We start from the raw sequence: 21,623 nt of genomic DNA on the forward strand, positions 1-21,623 counted from the left end.
CATAATCCCCTCCCTGGGGTCAGAACCTTTCTCTAATCAAGGTTCGGACTTCGGGGGCGGTTCGTCATTTTGGGAGATTCTTGGCTGCTGCGGCAGCAGATGCGGGAGGGCGGAAGCGGCGCCTCGCAGGCAGCTGTGCGTGCTTTCCGTTACCTTCGGGTTTTGCGTGTCGCAGGAATTTGAAGTCAGTGAGCACAGAGGTGATGACATGCCTAAAAAACCCCAAACGCAAAGCATTTAAAGATAAATTGAGTCATTACAGGGTTTGCTCTTCAAAAGGGACTTCTATCTGCAGATGAAAGACTACAATTGTTTGAAATGCAAAATTCAGCTTCAAGTCCTCAGATACTGGAATTTTTCTTGTAAATAACTATTTTGCAATGGCTCAGAGTAAACCTTGTTGCTCACGTGGAGCTTAGGCAACGTTTTGTTTAATAAACCCTTCTTTACAAAAGTTGCAGCCCGGGCCCTGCGGCAGGAGCACGGTCGCTGCCCGGGAGGATCCAAGGCCCTCGGTCCAGGGTTGTCGTTCCTGAGGCTGTGGGTGCAAGGGAAGGAGAAGTCATTGTGTGGGCAGGAAAACGAGAACTTCAGAGGTGGACTCCTGCATCCTAGTCCTGTGCACGGGGATGCAGTGGGGCACAGTGGAGACTGGTGGAAAAAAATGCATCCCTAATGCAGCCAACACCTGAGGGAGGAAGGCCAGCCCAGAACAGACAGCACAATACGAACATTTAATCTGGGACAGGTCAAGCTGGATAAACATCTTTTGGCTTTTCATACCGCAGCATGTGCCTTTGCTAGGACAAAAGCCATGGCTGCTGCAGGTTTGCGTTAGGCACCGCTGTTGTCACTTACGCTCTAATAAACATAGGTTATTTGTGGTAGTAGCATAGGAAGTGAGGAATACTGTATCCGATTGAAACGGAAAGAAAATCTAGACAAAGCCTCTCTCATTAATCAAATTCCAGCTGAGTATGGCATCAGGGCTATCATCTCTAATCGCGGAAAAGTGTTTCTTAACAGCCCCAAGCAATCGCTCTCTTTCCTTTTGATCAGATTTGGAAGGCTGGAGTCCAGCCCCTTGATTTCCTGGTAGGGACGACACTGGAAATCAGACCACCGTGGGATCCTGGCTTCCACCTGGAAGATCCTCTGATCAAGAACTAATCACATCCAACCTTGCTTATCCCAAGAAATCAGCAAAACCAGAGCAACAACAGAATAGTGCCAGAGGATTTTTCTGTTCAGTTCATTTTCACTGATATTGAACCTCCTTGAGGAAAGTTTTTGATGTGAGAGCTTTAGACAGTTTTCCACATGAAGATTTTTTTTTTTCCCCTCCAGTAGCTAGATGGGCTAAGATGCCTTTTTGGTCTATTTCTTTTTATTTGGCTTGGGATTAGGACTCTCCTTTCTGTGTATGTTCTTGTTTGTAAAGACGGATTAGCTTATTTTTTGCCTCCAGGAATAAAACAACTTTATAATCAAAATCCAAAATGACAAAAGCTAAATTTTCTGCTTTTTAAACAGACATCTGCTCACAATGTGTAAACCAATCAATAAAATTGCTTCAGGTTAGTTATCACATGTAAAATACAGATAATGAATTGCACACCAAATAAATTAAGAAATGCTAGCTTTTGTCTTTGCATTGTTAGTATACAACCTGGGTATGTTTTAGTGAGATTTTTCAAAGTTCCTACTCAGTGTTACATTTGTCATTAATATTCTCCTGCAGTAGCTGTATAGTAAGCCTATTTTTCTCTCGGCAGGCTACAAAGAACACACTACTCATGCATATTTAGGTAATAATTTTCATGTATTATGATTTGCATATAGGCAGGTGGAATTGTAACCAATTGCTGGACAATCTCAGAAAACTACTTGAGTGTGTGCATACGTCATTCAAAGCAATCGGTGTGCTGGGAGAGGATTTCCAGAAAAAAAGAATTACTTTTTTTCTACTTTCTCCTCAACTATTTAGATAGTGTTTCTTCCTTCTCTTGATGGAAAATTTCTATAAATTTATAAACATGCCCAAAGGCTTTAACACAGCCTACATTTGCTTTGCGGTGATCGCAAGGAGCCTGGTCTTCTGGAGCAGGACCCGCAGTGACAGGGCTGGCTGCACAGCCTCGCGTACTCCAAGATGCAAGTCTGCCGTTTTCCCGATCACGTGCAGCAATAAACCAACTTTCCCTTCTATTATTTAAACAATAGTAAGAAAGTGATTACCAGAAAGAGGTGTTTACAGTAAACAAATGTAGATATCCATCTAAAATCCTCTCCCCCAAAGGTAACCCAGGAAGCCCAGTTGTGGGTCTGTCCAGCTCTCTCAGACAACTCCCTCCAGTCCTAGTTTTGTGTTCCTTTACAAAACCAGCTAGAATTCTTTTGACTGCATGTACACTGAGCTTTTTCCTGAGCTGGCTTCATACCATAAGAGCTCAGAAGTGTTTGTGGAGATGTGGCTTATCTTAACTGTTCCTTCCCCTTCCTGCCTGCCTTTCCTGACAGCACCCATTAAGCTGTACAACCGTATTCAAATGTAAACATCCTACTAGCATTGTCAACATAGTATATTCATGAATTACTGAGCAGTTCCAAAATCAGCACAGCAGGAGACTGGGAAGGTCATTTTGTACAAAAGGAGAACAGAGGCAGGCCTGTAAGCTCCACAACACAGAAATCTAATTTCTTCCTACTTATTCAAAGTTTTCACTCTATCACTAACCATATAGTATATTACTACTCTATTAGGCTAACATTCTTTAGTGTCTATTAGATAACATCCTTTTAAATCTAGTAGACACTATTACCTATTGATTTTCAATAAATAAAATTGATTCAGTGTATTCAGATCCAAATTCTCAGAATTTCTAGAGAAACACTTAAGAATGGGATTCAAGCATCAAATTTCTCATTCTCTGAAGTTATCACAGCATTTCATATTTTATAATATACACACTTAAATCCTCCTTATCAGTTATGAGACTATTTTAGACACTCTTAAATTAACAACATTAAACTGGGGCGGTTTTCCAGCGGCAGGACTTCAAGCTCAGATACTATTAGCTAATAAGGAGAGAAAGCAGACAAACCAGCTGTTGCAAGATGCTGAACTTTTGCCTTTGATCGTCCTTCACTTGATTCATGGCCAAAACCAGTCATGTATGTTTAGCAGAGGATAACAAAGTTTAGTGGGTGACAGAGAGATGGAGAATAAGCGATGTCAATCATAACATACTGCTAACCTTCTATTTTGTAATCAGACTACCACCTGAATTTAAAACAGTTTTCCAGTCCTCCTTTGGATTGACTATTGCTGCGATGACAGACACTTTTTTCCTGCCCTTATAGCAAGAGAAATAGGACAGACAAATGGGAGAATAATAATTTTGCAAAATCATTACTATTTTACATATTAAATAATTTGTGTTGTATTTCTCAGATTTGTTTTCTAACCTAGTTTATTCTACACAGTTAATCTCTCATCTTAAGGCTGTCTTGCTTAGAAATCTTTGACTATTTACATTTCCTATCTTAATTCTAAAGATGCAGCAGTTTATAGAGGCTGTTCAAACCATGCCTTCAGTCATATCACTCCTTACTCCTTTCTTATTTCAGCAAATAAAATCGTATCTTTACCAAACGTTTTACAGAAAAAATAATTCTGATCATTTCTAAGAATCCTCGGTATAATTTTGACCCTTAAGCCACTTACTAGTTTTCCTGTTGTATAGCACAGTACTCTCCCAGTTGTACACTTAATATTTAAGTTCTAGTAACTTAATATTAGAGCTAAGTAATAAATGCAGTCATCTAAGAAACCCTTTTTGTGGAACAATAACATTTTCACCTATCAAAATATATATTCTATGATGATAGGATGAACATAGGAAATTTAGAAACAGTTAAGAAAAATAAAACTATTTTAAGTTATTTATTACCATTTTAAAGGAATTGCCAGGGAGAAGACAGTTTCATATAACGAATCAAAGACTATATTAACTTAAATTCCTTCAGATTTTTGTCCTTCAGCTTTTGCTCCTTCTGCCTTTCGGGTACAAAATTCATATATACAATGCAGTAAATCTTTTAAAATTCAAAATCTAAACACACAGTCCATATCTGCTCTGGTATTTGTGTAAATATTCTTTGGATATGTAAATACAAGTGACACTAGTATGTGTACATAATGCCATTAGCATGTACAATGCCAATGAATAATGGTGTCTCTGACAAGACAGAGATAAAAAACAGATAACGCAACTTAAAACTTCATCACACTTCTGGCTTCTTACATTTTAACATAAATCTTCATATTCCTATCAAAGGGTTCATTTGGTTTTCTAAATATTTAACAATGCTATGCCTATTTTTCACTCATGGTTTTGCAAGCACTTTGCGCTTCAAAAAAGACAAGGAAACGATGTTTTTGCTACTCTGCAAATGGAAAAACTGAAGCACAAAGGACTACTTTTTTCAACACTGGTATTTCAAATCTCAAATTCTTCACTAAATTATGCGAGTGTCCACCAAAATGCAGGGCAACTTCTTACACTCCTTTCTTTTCCAAGTTACCTGTCATGATAAATGTAGAGCCTTAGAAATGAGCTGGCTCAGCACTTTAAAATCAGGATACACACAGCACATCTTCTTGTACTTTCAAGTGACTTGGCACTCTGTAAGGAAAGTGTTTCTAAAATTATGTTTGCCCAGGCGAAACAAAGAACAAAAATGAGGTGATTATATTATACTTATGCTATCTATCATTACACAATTACATGCTGGATATACTGGAGAAAAAAAATACTTATTAAACAGGAGTATTGTAAACATGCTAATGTTATTACAACATTATCATTCGACACATGTGAAATAAAGAGTTCAATGTTTCTGAAATTTTGTCAAAACCCCTTTATTTCATAAAAATCACAGGATCCATTTAAAAGCTTAACTGAAAAGACTTTGCTAAGAATCAATCATAAATTAACTATCTTCAATTGGATTAATCAGAAATTAACCTCATCCATCAGCACATCAAATGAGTTTGCCAATGTAACGCTACTAAGCGGGAAGAGTTTGATTCAATATGTGTGTGCTTGGATTTGTCCAACTAACTGAACACTACTACATCCATACGCTAATGTTTTTCTTACCACAATGACATTCTATATGAAGTACTAACAATATGGTACCTTCAAAATAATTTTCCTGTTGAAAACCAAAAACCTGCATCTACCTACCACCAACCATAGACATTTGTAAAGCCAGCGAGGATGTACAGAGCTTTTTCCATATCCAGCAACACTCTTGAACAGCATTTTAATCTTTTTCTTCTTTAGCCTGACGCAGACTTTTAAAGGGTAATCAATTACTCTTGGCTTTTCCTGTGGTAGCTGTCGGATTTGTCTTAATATTGGTCAGCTAGACACCATCTAATTTTTCTCTTCATCTCCCTGCCATCCATGAGGGCTGTCCACCAAGCTCTTCCAGATTAACTTCAGAGATCTGCTATTTTATCAGTATGGCAAAATTAATCCACCATTTTCCAGTAAGCTTAAGAAAATACGGTTCCCTTGAATTCCAGGTGCTGGGTTGGGATTCCTTTACCTGATCTGCCATATCCATTCCTCAGAGGATTTAACAGTGACCAGTATATACCGGAAATTACTTTATTTAGTAATTAAGGATAAAGCCCATTAAAGGCAAACAACTGAACTAGAAAAACAATTCTGTGTAGGCTCAGCATTAAGGCTGAATGTGATCTGTGTTGTAGTCTATACAGACTGAAGAATGCAACTTTATTGAAATGGCTCAAACTGTGTTTGGTCTAATAGTCCATTTAATGCAATTTTGCTTTTTCACATTTGAAACATACTAGCTCTTTTGCGGTACAGTTCAGCAGAAGATTTACTGACCAACTGTTAGGTATTCAGTGTACAGCTGTCATATGACTATTCTGGATTGAAAAAGGAGTCCACGTCAGGATCTGTACGACTGCAATGCAAAGTGGAACCACACAGATCAAATAGAACATGGCATCATGAAGACCTAGAAACAAACTGGTGAAGAAGATGAAAACACAGCTTTCAAGATGAAAAGAATTAACTTTCATGGTCAATTCACAACAAATTATTTTTAAAGCACTCACATTATATACATATATACAGCATATACACATAACTGTGTACAATCAATTCTAAATAAAAGAAATAGAAATGTCTCAGATATCAAATTTACTTCAATTACATTTTCTAATTCTACACAGAACTGTGTATTTTATGTTGTTTGCTCCTTTCATAACAGCTGGGAGGAAATTAGATAATTAGCACACAAAGAGTTAATTCTAATACACTGTAGGCAATCTAAGAAATCCCGTTCACTATTTTAGTACGTATCTGTATTATGTAATATAGAAATCAATTTACGCGATATAATCCAATTATAGAACAGAGCATCTGAAAAGGTTTAGTAAGACTGAAAAATCTGGAAGAGAAAGAAAAGCATAAAATGGAAGCAAACATTTTAATATGAAATTATTTTATTTAAGTTAAAATTTGTGCCACTAGTTATCCACGCTGTCTGTTGTTACAGTTGCTGAGTGCTAGATGGAAGTCATGATTAATGCAGAAAACTCAGGTATGGTGTAAAGGCCTGTTTGAAATACCAAGCCTGATTTGTTTTTGTTTTAAAATAAATGATTACCCAATAATATAAACCATAAAAAGAATACATGTGAAATTAACACTCATTCTCATTTATTCTCATGGACACATGGTATTTCCTTATCTAAATCTTCTCTAAGGAGTAAGAGATAAAAGCATCAACAAATACGAATCAAAAAAGAAAATACAGGAGTTTAATGAGTTCCCCTTTATGAACAGTATGGTTTATGACAGCTCAAAGCCTACATCTAGGCATTCATTTGGTAGCTAGAATCATTATCTACTAGCATTCTGTTAATTATTGGATTCTAATTACTTGTATATCAGGAAAGTCAACGCAAGCTGAGAACAGCCCCTGAATGAATTTTCTCTCCATGAGGCAGTTTATGTTATTTTCTATTTTTTCTCCTTAGCATTCAGGGATGAGATAGGAGACTCACAGAACAGCTACGGACATGATCCAAAAAAACTGAAATCTGTGAAAAAACCCTCTCATTAACTTGAGCAGGCTTTTGAATAAAACCTAAGAGTTTCTCTGAATCATAAAAGAATAAACTCATGTGTCTCTGCACTTAACAGAAGAAATGCTTGCAACCTGCAGCATAGCCCAGATTTATTCCTTAGTACATACTCGCACTCATACAACAATCACAATTTATCTCAAGTCATGTACATGCTAATGCTACATAAGAAAACAAAAGCACACAGGCTTACAAGTGAATAACTTACATCACTTGGGCAATTGCATTTAAGACTGGAAGTGTTCACTGTGGTCACTGGTCCACAGCCAATGTTTATTGGCAGTGGCGATAATTCACCACTTGGATGTTGTTTACTGGCCTGTTTTCAATTGCATTTTCAGTCCACCTACAAGTAAACAAGGCCCACATCACGCGCACCACCGTCACAACTGCCAAGAGTTAACTTGTTAACCAAGAGCAGTGTCGGCAAGGAGGCCACGGCCAAATTACATACCTACCTAAAGGCGAAAACAGGACTAAGACACGTTTAACAGGATGCTGGGGCTTGTACTTTGCCTGTTCTGCACACTAAAGAGGATCGCCGTTTTCAGTACTAAAATTATTCGGTATTTATACATGGACTTCAGGAAGGACAAAAAAAGAACGAACAGCTGCCAAATCACTCACACTGGTGCAATCCTGATTTGGTTTCGTTGGAACAATACTGGTTTAAGAAAATAATATTACCGATTGTACTGTAAAACCTTAAGTTACTGCAGGAATTATGAAAAACAGAACAAGGAATGGGAAAATATTAAGGGATGGGAAAAATCAAGAGCAGAGCTCAGATTTCATAATAACAACAGAACTAGTAACTTCAGAAATTTCCATGTCTACGTTTTTTGCATACGCAGGAATAAAACATACAATCTTTTACTAAACAGCCCTAATATCACTCTGAATAGAATGTGATGTAGGCCGGTAGTTCAGTATGAAAGCATCAACAGTTTAAGGGGCCTCCAATAAATAACAAAGAGTTGCTGTCAAGTAACTTCATTCTGAAGAACAAATTTGAAAAGCACACTTTTAAGAGAAGTTAGCTGTAGTTGCAGAGGCTCTCCAGAAGAGGGAGTTTTTAAACTAGGTATCTTTTCCATAGCAAAAAAACCCCCAAAACCACCAAACAAACCAAACCAAGAAACCCCAAACCCAAGCCATATGGGACAGGTAATGCTTTGCTATGATGATGGATCAAGAAAAATAAAAAAAGAAACCAGGCCCACTCCATTCTGCAAGATATTGCTCAAATTTTAAGGCTGCTAAAAAATACTTCTTAAGCTAGCTTCCACTACAAAATGCTTAACTGATGTGTAGTGACCACATTTCCTAAGAATGTGGTATAATGTGTATACTAATGTATACAGAATCATGTGTAACACATACGGAATTGCGTACAATATATAGGCCAACCTCACGTGTGAAAAAGGTTACATCAAAAAGCAAGACTTCTGGAAGAGAGTTACACTCTTCATAGCAGAAGTCACACTTAGAGTTAGGATACGAGAGGCAAACCCAAGAGATACTAGATCGCTCCTAAGGAAGACGACATCACTGTGACTAAGAAGGTATTACCACGGAGGCAGAAGTAAATGCTGCTACTGATAAGCAAGAGGTTGGTCAATTCAAAGGCTTCAATACAGCGGAAGAGAAAGGTCTTTGGAATGGCTGGTCTAATACAGTACTGCAATCGCTGTTCAGTGATAAGCATTTTCTCATTTCCGATAAATCCTAACCATCCACCTGGAGGTGCTATGATACTTTACAGATGAAAGAAAAAGGGGACTCAATTTTCCTTTCTTCTAGACTTCTACTCTCGGTATAAAACCTCTTCTCTGCCTTACCAGCTTTGGTGCCTTGCAGAATACAAGCATAACAGAAGCCACCAAGACAATGATGAACTATTGTCTCAAAAGGTCTTCTGGGACTTGTAACATGTCAGTTGTCCTAATAAGCTCCCAGGAATGTGGTATTTACTGAGACAGAGAACATATATACGTGTGAATTGCTCAACAGCATGATGGCAACAAAAGACAGAAAGCTTAAAAACCGGCATCCTGATCATGGAGGATGTCAAGGACTCATAATATCCCATAGCTGAAGAACCAAAGTGTCATCACTGAAATGATAAGGAGGTGTACGTGAGGTAGTGTCATCTTATAGACTTTTTGCTGGAGGCGTAAGAATATGATTTGTCCCATCAGATAGCTTTTCATAGATTTTTTTTGATACAGTTGAAGATGAGCATCAAAGACAGAGTATTTATGAAGCCCACTTTTGAAGGCAGTATGCTATTAATAAATACTATCAAATGTATAAGATAAGTGAAGTAGGGGAGAAGACAACACATCCTTCCCCTGTAAGCTGTGGCGCTTTTTTTATGTGCAAGTTGAAGTCATCCAGAAAGTTTGTGAGCTCCAGCATTCCATGTGGTCTTGAGTAAGCAATATATCAAGAAATGAGGAATGAGGAAATGAAATGACAATATCACACAAAAATCAGTGGGAACAAGAAAAGCTTATTTCCATAATTTTGAATTGTAAACTCATTACTGGAAAATGTGGTTTACTACAGCAAAAGCCTGGAAAGTTTCTGAGAATACAAAACCCAATGTTCAAACTTTTGATGCTGGAGGGAAAGATAAGGGAGACATCTGGACGTTACTGAAGAAGGATACCACTCATGGTCTGCTAATACTTTTCTCCATTCACTCCGCAGAACATTAACATACAAAACAACCCCCCAATACTAAACACAGATAATAAGACGCGTTTTATCAAGAATCTTTTGCTTTGTAAGAGGATCTGTGAAATAACTGCGGAAGAAAACTAACGTGACAGACAGTATCTGTATATAAAAAGCAACTGCCCGTCTGTAACTGTAACATACACATATTTTCACTATCATTAAACACTGGAACTTTGTTCAAAGAATCAGAATCACAGAATGGTTGAGATTGGAATGGACCTCCGGAAGCCATCTGCTGCAAACTCCTGCTCAAGCAGGGCCACATAGAGCCAGCTGCCTAGGACTGTGTCTAGATGGCTTTCAGATATTTCTAAGGATGGAGATTCCACAACCTCCCTGAGCAACCTGTTCCACTGCTCAGTCAACCTCACAGTAAAAAAGTGCTTCCTGATGTTCAGAGGGAACCCCCTGTGTTTCAGTTTATGCCCATTGCCTCTGGTCCTGTCACTGGGCACCACTGGAAAGAGACCGAATCCATCCTCTTTGCACCCTTCCTTAAGGTATTTATATACCTTAAGAAGATCCCCCCCTGAGCCTTCTCTTTGCCAGGCTGAACAGTCCCAATTCTCTCAGGCTTTCTTCATAGGAGACATGCTCCAGTCCTTTAATAACCTTTGTGTCCCTCTGTTGGGTTCTCTCCAGTATGTCCATGTTTCTCTTGTACTAAGGAGCCCAGAACTGGACACAGCACTCCAGGAGTCCTGAGCAGAGGGGAATGATCACCTCCTTTGACCTGCTGGCAATACTTTGCCTAACGCAAGCCCAAGATACCATTTGCTGCCTTTGCCACAAGAGCACGTTGCTGGCTCACGTTCAGTTTGGTGTCCACCAGGACCCTCAGGTCCTTTTCTGCCAAGCTGCTTTCCAGCTGGGTGGCCCCCAGCATATACTGTGCATGGGGCTCTTCCTCCCCAGGTGCAGGACTTTGCAATTCTCCTTGTTGAACTTAATGAGGTTCCTGGCAGCCCATTTCTCCAGCCTGTTGAGATCCCTCTGGATGGCAGCATGACTCTCTGATGTGTCAGCCACACCTCCCAGTTTTGTGTCATCACCAAACTTCCTGAGGGTACATCCTGCCCCATCATCCAGTTCACTAATGAGGATGATAAACAGGACTGGACCCAGTATAGACCCCTAGGGTAGACCACTAGTTACTGGCCTCCAGCTAGAGTTCATGCCACTGATCACCATCCTCTGGGCCTGGCCATTCAACCAGTTTTCAACCCACCTCACTGTCTGCTCATCCAGCCTCTATATCAACAGCTTGCCTATGAGGACCTTATGGGAGATGGTGTCAAAGGTGTTACTGGAGTCCAGGTAGACAATATCCACTGCTCCTCCCTTGTCTACCAGGCCAGTCATTTCATTGTAGAAGTTCATCAAGTTGGTCAAGCATGACTTCCCCTTGATGAAGCCTATGATGATGACAACAGCCCCCTGATGCTGACTACTACTGATGATTTTATTGTCCTTGATGTGCCTGGAAATGGGTTTCCAGGATTAGCTGCTCCATCATTGTTGCTATGGTTTAACTTTCAGTTCAAGAAAAAAAATCTATCATTTAGAATTCAGCAAACAGTTTCTGATTTTGGACTGCATCTTCTCTTCTCACAGTAAACAACATTGCTGGAAACTCTTAAGACATATTTATTCAGGGCCCAAACATTTTGTTAATGCAGAATAAGGGTCCTCTGGGCTCTGAGCAACCTGATGTAGTTGAAGATGTCCCTGGTCATTGCAGGGGGTTTGGATTAGATGATCTTAAAAGGTCCCTTCCAACCCAAAGATTCTATGATTCTATCTTCACAATTCACTACCACTATACCTAATAAAGTAAATGCTTTCCAGAACACTTAATAGATATTGCCAGCTTTGGAGAAGGAAGGACACAGCTGAGATTGTATTAGCATGAGTTGTACTGCTTCATCATTTCACATTCAGATGTGTGAATTTTTTTTTCCCCCCAAACAGTTTGAGCATATTTTAAGCAATCTCCTGTATTCGTTTCCTTTTGTCTGCAAACAACTTTGTCCTGAGGCAAGTGTATTTTAGCTATCAGATGATAGGGTTTCATATGTATAAGTAATTTTAACTCAGTCAGTGGTCCGAGTACATTGCCATGGGCAAACTGACTCCCTAGAAACAATCTTGAGTGGTCTGTCTTTGTGGACTGTATGTCCACACGGTAGTCCCTTTGCAAAGCGAAGGACATGCATATTCACATATACATATACAGAAAGCACATGCAGACTGCTTCTTATTTAAGAAATTATTTTTGAAGGGATGGACAAGAGGAATACTTTTCAGGTGCTCTGTGATTAACTGATCTCAGCTTTGTACCTTTATGCTGTTCCTTGCTCTAGTGAAATAAATCAAATTTCAGCATGACTCAAGTGAAAATACAGGTTTTAGAGATTGAGCATTTGAAGTATTTCAACTCTATATACAAGAAATTTATTGTTGCTATAGTCCAGAGGCTACTTACTGGGGAAAAAAAGATTTATCACTACTGTGATTTAAAATCCATCCACAAAAGGATAATTTCTCTGATTGAAAGGATCAGAACTGCATTTTTTGTTTCAAAACTGAATTTCTCTGAATCAAGATGAACATATTCAGCCCTCTCATACCCACATTCAATTCAGCCTACCACTCTTCTGTAAAAATCACTTATCTTATTTGACATTATACTGAGGTTCGCGTCCTCTTCACATCATCTCACTGGCTGGCTATCTACAGAATGCATTAAAATAAAATTAACTCTTCTCACACATAGCCTCAAACTTAAGCCGCCTTTGCTTGTGTCAGAATGCTTTTCTGAAGACCACCTGTTGTTCTTTTGTGTCATGCTTTTCCTCATACATTTTTTTAGAAAAATGCTCATATAGGAGACATTCTCCTAGCCTTAGATGACACATAGCCAGTCATTTCTCCTTCAAGAGCTATCTCCACAAAAGTCCATATGCAGTTGTCTTCTATGAATTTTTTAAGGTTTATACTCAAAATTTAGGGGAGCTATGTAGTTCTCACGATACTCACGTTGTTCTCTCAAGCAAATCCTAACTGGGACGGATTTTTGCCTTTTAGTCCTGACTTCTGTTATTCCTTATGTTGCCACTTCATCTTGTTGGTTATAAATAAACAGCCTATGACCCCTTCAGTGTACTGACTCCCTGTTAATTTGTTTTTATAAAAGCCCATGCATTTCCAATGTGCTAACTAGCAACCACAGCTTTATGCTGTGTATTAAGATCTCCGGGGACTGCAATGAAATCATTAGCATCAGAATGGTAAGTAGTATTGAAACCAAAATTATACTCCTACTTGAGGCAAATTCCCTCCCTCCAGTCATTATACTGCTTTCTCTCAAACAAAAAGGTACCTTTAATGCAACCCTATTAGGATTATATATTTAAGGAAGTAGGTTTATGAGATAAACAAAACATAGAAGCCAGGACAAGATGTATCTTAGTAAGAGTTATTAGGTGATCTCAAACATTTTTTTTTCTTTTTTGCAATAGAACAGGAGATGATCAACTACTGAAATGTAACCTTTGTTTTTCACAATTGTATAGTTACCATAACATGTGTTGTTTAAGAAATGATTTATTTTTTAAAAAATTCTAGAAAACATTTCTATTTCTACACAGATAAGAAACAACCAGAAAATATTTTTAAGGCACTCCTATTTTTGAAATGCAGTTGATGCAAACTAATTGCAGCTTAATTTGCTTTAGATGACAGGATTATTTCATGTTAATTTCTATGATTTAAAGTATCCCTTTTGAACTCACCTTGGATCAGGCTGAACAACTTCATTATTCAGGTTCTCATATCCAAATTGATTTAGTATTGTAACCACAAGCATAGGAGCCAAAGATTGGGCAGGCTTGGTAAATAAAGCATTGGTACCAAAAACCATAGAGGAAAGTGGTGATCTAAAATATTTAGGGGAAAACACAAATGAATGCAACCACAAACTTATTAGTATTATTAATTACAATAGTAATTTTTAAAATCCTGTTAATATGCAAAAGCTAACCATCATGATCCTTAGCTTTCTAGTTCCCACATTACAGCAAATAGATCAGCTATCATAATGAAATTTAATTTTCTTTGGAAATGGAAGGTAATAAACCTCTGGGGTACACAAGCAGCTTGGCCTCAATTCTGAAATGACTTACACTCAAATTCACCTTTGTGCACGTTGAGTAATTACTCAAGTTAACTTAGGCTGAAGTTGATTTTATAATAATTATATAATATCTATTATATCTATTTCATATATATATAATAGATATAATTATACAATAATTAAATTACTGAAGTTAACTTAGAACAGTGCATGGAGAATTAATTACAACTTAAGACTTTACATGCATGAGGCCAGAAAAGGAGGCATTTTTTTTGACTCTGTGAAAGCAATAGCCCTCACCTTTGAGGGGCAAGACCTTGAATACAGTGACCAGGATTGAATCTGCATTTATATAAGCATTGGTGGAACAAACAGGAAGTTATCTGCACTTTGATAAAAATCCAAAAGATCCATGAGTTGTAATATGCTACGTCACAGCAGGTTTTATCAATTTTTATTTCAGAGAGATAACAGCAACCAGTTAGACTTTGAAATTTGCACTTTAAGCAGCATAGGCAAAGCTTTCTAAACACTTTTTCCATGTTAGAAAGGCCTAATTCAGAAAACTCCTTAAGTGACAATAGATGTATATGTTTACAAAATAATTCAATTGAAGCTAACAAAAATAAACACACAAAAAACTAAAGAACTTGGCTTATACTATAGTATAATTAAAACTAGAAATGACCTAATAATCTGCTTAAATTACTCTGCTGAAGTAACAGCAGGAAACTTTACGGAAATTCTTATCTTTACTTATGCCAAGTTCCTCTTACAAAAAGTACTTCTGTGTCAAGGATCCAAGATCATTTACTGTCTTTACTTCGACATAATCTAACTTATGAAAGAGTAACGTGGCAAATAGATAGTATATTTAGAGAAAAACAGTTAAGACTGACATACCTCCGCTTGTGCTTTATTAAATCTGCATCAACAATATCTGCCAAAGGCAAATTGAACAAACTAAATGAAGCTTGTACAACTACCCTAAAGAAAGAAAAAATATGAGATATTCATAGTTCTTATATACACTTTCATAATTAAATTGTAACTGACATTCTAACACATACACCCCAACACTCACATTTCCACAAACACACAAAGCCGAGATGTTCTTAAACATGGTGATTTATCTGTTTAAACAGCAGTTCTGAAAGCATTATTAGATCTGTTCTTAATTAAGAATTAGAAATCAATATGCAAACCTAAAAGATGGGGGTTTTTAACTTTTTTTCCTGGACACTGGTGCAAAGGGTCATAAATACTCGCTTGAGATGATCAGCAAATGTAATTTAAAATGACATGGAGAAAAGAAACACCTTAGAAGACAGAAACTGAAAATTTCCTCTTGAAAACTGAAAAGGACATGAGCATTACTGGAAATGGAAACATGGAAAACAAACTTCAAAAGTGGGAGAATTAGATTGTAAAAAGATTTTATATGCATTCCTACAGATGTATTTACATTATATATATATGCATTTAAACACACACACACAAAGCCAACTCTTAACAAACTTCTAAGTGAAATCATACTCAAATATTATTTCTATGTCTTATTAAATTTTGAGTGTGATTAGCTTTTACTTACAAGAGGTTTTGAAAAATTAGCACTTTAAACATACAGTCTTTAGGTACCTTAGAATTTTTTCCTGGGGAAATCAAAATATATCTTCATCATTTAAAGTATGCAGGTAATGAAATTCAATTTATTGTTCACACAATTCAGTGTTTAAAGTAGCCCGTGACTGAAATACTGAAAATAAGGGGGGGGGGGGGGGGGGGCAGGGGGAGAAGATGAAGAAGAGGAGGGTAAGAAAGAACATGTAGAAAGAAGGCAATGAAACAGAAAATGAAGAAATAAAAATGAACTGCTGTAACAATATTCTGATACAAACAGGTCTTTATTTTTAAATAAGGTTTTCCATGTATCGTAATACACTATACTGTGAAAATACCACTTCTTGGCATCATGCTTACCCAGTACCAGTGAAAATGTGACTCAGTACTGGTTACCTAACAGATACCCAACATACCTATATTTATTTTGCAGTGCAACACACAAGTGTTCATGCAATACAAAATGAGGTCTGAGCTTTCCTAGCAAACAGGCTCTGAAGAGTTCCTCTAAGATCTTCTGTGTCGCTGTGGATGGGAAGAGGTTCTGCTTCCCTTGAACCTCAAGCTAAAGCAGATACGTGGCTGGAGGCATGTGCCTGCAAACCTTAATTACTGTTCATTTTTAAGGCTTTTTTTGTTTTGTTTTTTTAAGCAGAAATTAAGAGCTGAAGCAGAATAAAATGAAGGCTTAAAAAAGTTGTAACTGGAATGTCAACACTGACATTCAACAATGACAAGTGAAACAGAGCAGAAAAAAAAAGCGTAAAAGCAGTGGCAAAATCTTCACTCTATTAAAACCAAGAGTCCACTCTGTTAGACTTATTTAAGCCATGTCTGTGAATAGGGAAGTGTATTTACTTACATGTTTGTTGTGAGATAAAATGCCAACAGATAATAGTGTTCTGGCCCTAGAACAAACATGACAGCAGCAGCTACTCCTTCAAAGTAAAAGGAAAACAAGATGATTCTGTAATAACCAAACTTCTTCAACGAAGCATGACTGAGAAGAACAAGGCACTGAAAAGATAATATATACACATATGATGAAAAGATATAGTACAATATCTCAGCATTAGGAGAGCATAAAGCACAAATCATACAAATTATTACTACCCATTAAAGAAAAAAAACAAAACCAAAACCAACCCTTTCTAAAAAGTTCAATCCAAATAAAAAAACCAGGAATTGAACAAAGAGAACTATCTACTGGCTCATTCTATGCTACCTCCACCAGGTAAGAATGGTCTCCTTTCACTCAAAACTAGCCAGCTGAGAACTACTATGTCCCGAGGAAAATACTGTTTCCCACATTGCTGAACTATTATTTAATGTTCATGACCTTTATGTTTGATATCTCTTAAAGAATTCACTTTGCAGTATGTTAACTATAAACCAAACATCTTGCTACTTTAATTTTAACTGAGGATCAAAAATATTTTCACTGACTTCTATAGAAATTAAGTATGACTTAAGTTGATAAAGCAAGCTCACCAGATAGCTGATCTAAGCAAGTTAGAGACTTCACTAGCTAGCAGAGAAAGGCAGGTGCCAGTGGACAATGCGTATGGCTGCATTTTAGTTCCGCCACTCTTGGCAAGCAGTAATCCATGTGAGAGGCAAGTGACAGGCAAGCTCACAAAAATGGTATTAAGTGCTGATTAAAGTATGAACGAAGTTTAAGATCTTCTATATTGTTCCTCACTTTCTACTTTAAATAGGACATTTTGTAATGCATTATGTTCTTTTTATTATATGAGCCTATGTCACCATCTACATGTATGTGGTCCTCATCATTGTCACGAAAAGTACTCATAAATTCTATAAAGGTACACATTTTCTCCTTCTTTCTGTGTTACAGTGATGAACAGTATAATACTCAGATGAAGAACAGGAAAGAATTCCTCTTGTACATTTGTTCCCACATTTAAATGCTTTAACATAATGAATAAAACCAGGATGCTACAAGTCAGACAAAGATTACTGTGGCAAATACTACTTTAGAGAAGCTCAAGTTTTCTACTTAAACTGACGATCAGGGAGGTAAAACAAATCGGAAAAGTTGGTATGAGGAAAAAAAAAACCTGTTTGTAAGAAGCTTAAACACACCCCTCCCCCGGCTGTTTTCAGGCATTTTGCAGAAAAGCGCTTACACTAGAAATGGTAAGGTATTATGTAATGCATGTTATTGTAAAAACCATGACCTTGTCTCCCTATAATTGAGAAATAGCACTGTCTCAGGAAGTACTTATGATTTAGAAAATTCCTTATTACCTCCATGTTTCTAAGACTGCATATTTCTAAGAAAAATACTAACTTAACGATGCAAATTTAATTTTGTTTCCTATGTTTCAGCAGTAAGGTTTCCCTCGTAGGCAGGTTTTATTCTTCACACCCACTACTAAAAGGAACCTAAGACAGAAGCTGAATTCTAGTTTAGTACAGGCCACTGAAGCACAGTTCATAAGAGGCGGCTTTATTTTACATGGGTTGGGTGCTTTTCCAGTAAGTGAAGTTCATGACATTGCCACCAGAGAATTCTCTTATTATATCTTGAGCTCAAAGGAACAAAACCTGAGAAAAATAAGGTCACAGCAAACTCTCTACGGTTCAGTGACCTTCTAGACAAAGAGTCTCTGGGGAGCAGAGAGATGCATTTTCTGAAAGATTGTTCGTTTCACACTGTCATGCTGATTTTATCAACGGTAGTGAGTGCTATATATCGAATGTAAAATTATTTAAGCTTTCCTAATTTCTGTGGTTTCTGATTTATTTCCAAAGTTCATCAGCTAACTGTCCGAGTTACAGAAAAAAACATATATTAAACCTGTGGTAAGGATAAAAGTTGAAATGACAGATATTTAGGAGTTATAGAACAGAGAAGTTATATTTAGGATTTGCTTCTTATATATGCAAAAGCCAAAATGGTAACTGAAATTGAGCTGTGAATTCCAGTTGCACTTTCATGTATCTTCTTTTAGATTTTACCATGACAACTTAATGAACATAACTGATTTTCAGAAATTCTGAATGTCATCAGCACCTATGATGAAAGCCAGGATACTCAGGTTTTGAGCAATCCACAAGTAAAGACAGTGAAAGTTTTAAAAGATCCAGTGAAAGACATTAGAAGGGAATGAACTGAACATCTGTATTCACTGCAGACAAGTATGTTTACATTCTGTGGGACATATTTTTGCTGCTTTTCTTGTTCTCACACATTACTTGTTTGGGTTCTCTTTCTCTCTTCTTTTCCAGTTCATTAGTCCTCCCCCCATCCCTGATTGGGGTCTTGAAAGTATCTCTCTCTCTCCCCCCAGTAAATGTAGAGGACCAAGACAGCAAACAACAAAATTAATGGGAACATATTATTCTCCAAAAGCAGCTGTTTATAGAGTTTTGTTTGGTTCCCATGACTGAGATACCACGTATTTTGACAATGCTGTTAAAACCTAATAATTTCTCTGGTGTTTGTGCAGTTTATCTCAGAAACATCCTGAAGAAGAGATTACTCTTTAATCATGTATTACAAAACAAAACCAAAGAGAAAAGAATTCAGAATTCTGTCGATTTTGCTTTTAGAGACTTTTTATCTTGACCATGTTTTTCATTCCTTTATATTTAGGTATTATAAACCCTGTAGGACACAAAACATTCACTCCTTGCATACTCACATCTCACACTCTTGTAAACAGATATTCTGCCAGCCTGCCTGCTTGTCCATTCTCACTACCCTACCCTTAACATTTGGTTACCCTGGACATAGAGGCACTTTCTTCTTTTCGAGCACTGGTGAGCTAGGCTTGTTTCTCAGGATGGCCAACGGCTTATGCTGGATACAGCATTTTTTCAAACAACAATGTAAATGGATACCTTAAACCAATGAAAGCTAGTAAAACACCATGTTTTCATATTCTGAAATAAAAAAGTGTAACTGCCTACCTGAGGACAAATAAAGCCTGCTCCATACATGATGCTTCTTACTGAGGAAGAAAGGACATCCTTAGGAATAAGATTATCCGCGAAGATCATCATAAAATTGTTGCAGAAGGCTAGGTGGAAGACTTGAAAGAAGTTCATCGTTACAAAAAATAAAAAGTTTTTCTCTGTCATAATCTGTTTGGTCAATAAAATTACAGAGGACCAGGAAAGAGCTCCACCACCATTTTCCAGACTAGTATCCTCCGTACAAATTCCTCTCTGCTCATATTGAGTAGTACTGTATTTGCCTGTATAACACATACAAGCTGTTGCTAATGCTGCAACCAAAACAGTGAAAGCCTGAAAACAGGCAAAATTTTCCATATTATCTGATATGAGACCACAAAAGAGAATGCTTGTTGATCCGATTAATGTTGCTACTTGGTTATATTTAATAAGCTGAAGCCTACTTTCATGTCTTGTTGAAATTTCTGCAAAGAGCGCACACTGTGCTAGAAGCACAAACGTAAGCAAACCATCAAAAGCACATAACGCAACAATGAGGTGAAGACCACTTAGCCAGTCACCTTCTTCATAATGTTTCCAAGGAAACCAAGGAAGCAAAAAGGCCAACGCATATAAAGGAGCTCCATATAAAATTGAAAACTGGCGTCTTGAGCAGCACGCAAATTTGGAGTTATCTTGAATATACCCAAAAAGAGGATCGTTAATGGCATTCCATATCATAAATACAACCTGCAACAAACAAGTAAGAAACACGACAGAATTTATCATTAGAGTGATTTTTCTGCAGAGGTTATACAAACACAGAAGTAGTACACACCTTATTTATTTAAAATACATCTCAATTCAAAGAATAAAGAAACATGAACGCTTCTCAGGTCAAAACAGACTGCAGACCAAATTCTTAAAGGTATTTAGAGGTTTATAGTAATTTTTAAAAACAAAATGAGCAAGTTGGCAGGTGCCTAACTACATATGCAATAAACTCGTCTCTAAGACTTCAATCCTTCAAAAGCTTATGTATCTGGACTTTCATCTTGCAAAGCCCAGATATTACTCTCATAGCAAGTAATTCAAAACATGAGATGGCCCATTACTTTCAGGAGACCATTTGCAACACGAGTTGCTCAGGTGGATAATGAATTGCAGAATAAAAGCAGTATTTAAGTACTTCAACAGCCCATAGGAAAGCGCTAATGCCAAACATACCTATGGAGCAGAAGTGCGAGATTAGTTTAGAACATTACTTCAAGCTATAAAGGTAAAAAATTTTCCAGTAATTAAGTTCTGGAGATTTTTAGTCTAAAGACTGAAAACTATGTGCTTTATCTGTACCTTCAGTTAGTTGCTTATGGATTCAATTTATAATTAATTTACTGTATAACTATTTGCAATGCATCCAAAATTAATTCATAAGTTTAAAAAATGACTTCATTATAACACAGACACATAGCACACTATGGTAATCAAAATAGTCCATTGTACAATACCTGTGCTTGATGGAATTCTACTTCTGAAATTTTATATCGGTTTAGGAAAAGCTTAACATAGTAGAAATTAAAGATACTGTTCATCATTCCAGCACCTAACGTAGTCATGGAATACGCCAGCGCATTAGGATGAATTCCCAAAACAAACTTCATCTTCCACAAGTACAACTCTCTTCTTCCTCAAGTTACAAAAAAGAATTAGAATAGTTGGTAGAATAGTTTTACAAATTAAAATGACACAGGAGATTCGCTTGTTTCAGAGGTGTAGAAATGTATTCTTAGAGGAAAACCTCCCCGTTCTTACTTCCTTTTTTTGTAAATGAGAAACACATTTTACGGAGTTATAAGACACTGAGCACAAAACTGAATAGATGCAAAATATTAAGAAGTCAGTGACATTTCTAAATATAATCAGTGCATAAAAACCAATGAACAAAAATTTAAAAGAATCCTTTCTTATCTGGTGCACAGACTCAATATAAAAGTCTGCTATTGA

The 21,623-nt window shown here is 37.1% G+C and overlaps 1 protein-coding gene across 1 annotated transcript; it reads right to left on the reverse strand.

Annotated features, from left to right (window-relative positions):
- Positions 1-5,941: 5,941 nt before the first annotated feature.
- LOC309410323 (transmembrane protein 180-like) lies at positions 5,942-21,280 on the reverse strand (the record flags this gene model as incomplete). Its single annotated transcript, XM_082006703.1, has 6 exons — positions 5,942-6,071; positions 13,735-13,878; positions 14,979-15,062; positions 16,558-16,712; positions 19,635-20,369; positions 21,128-21,280. The coding sequence occupies 6 exons, from the start codon at positions 21,278-21,280 to the stop codon at positions 5,942-5,944; spliced, it is 1,401 nt and encodes a 466-aa protein (XP_081862829.1).
- Positions 21,281-21,623: the final 343 nt, after the last annotated feature.

This window comes from Phaethon aethereus (assembly GCF_964289735.1).
Source record: "Phaethon aethereus genome assembly, chromosome: 15".
Lineage (NCBI taxonomy): Eukaryota > Metazoa > Chordata > Aves > Phaethontiformes > Phaethontidae > Phaethon > Phaethon aethereus.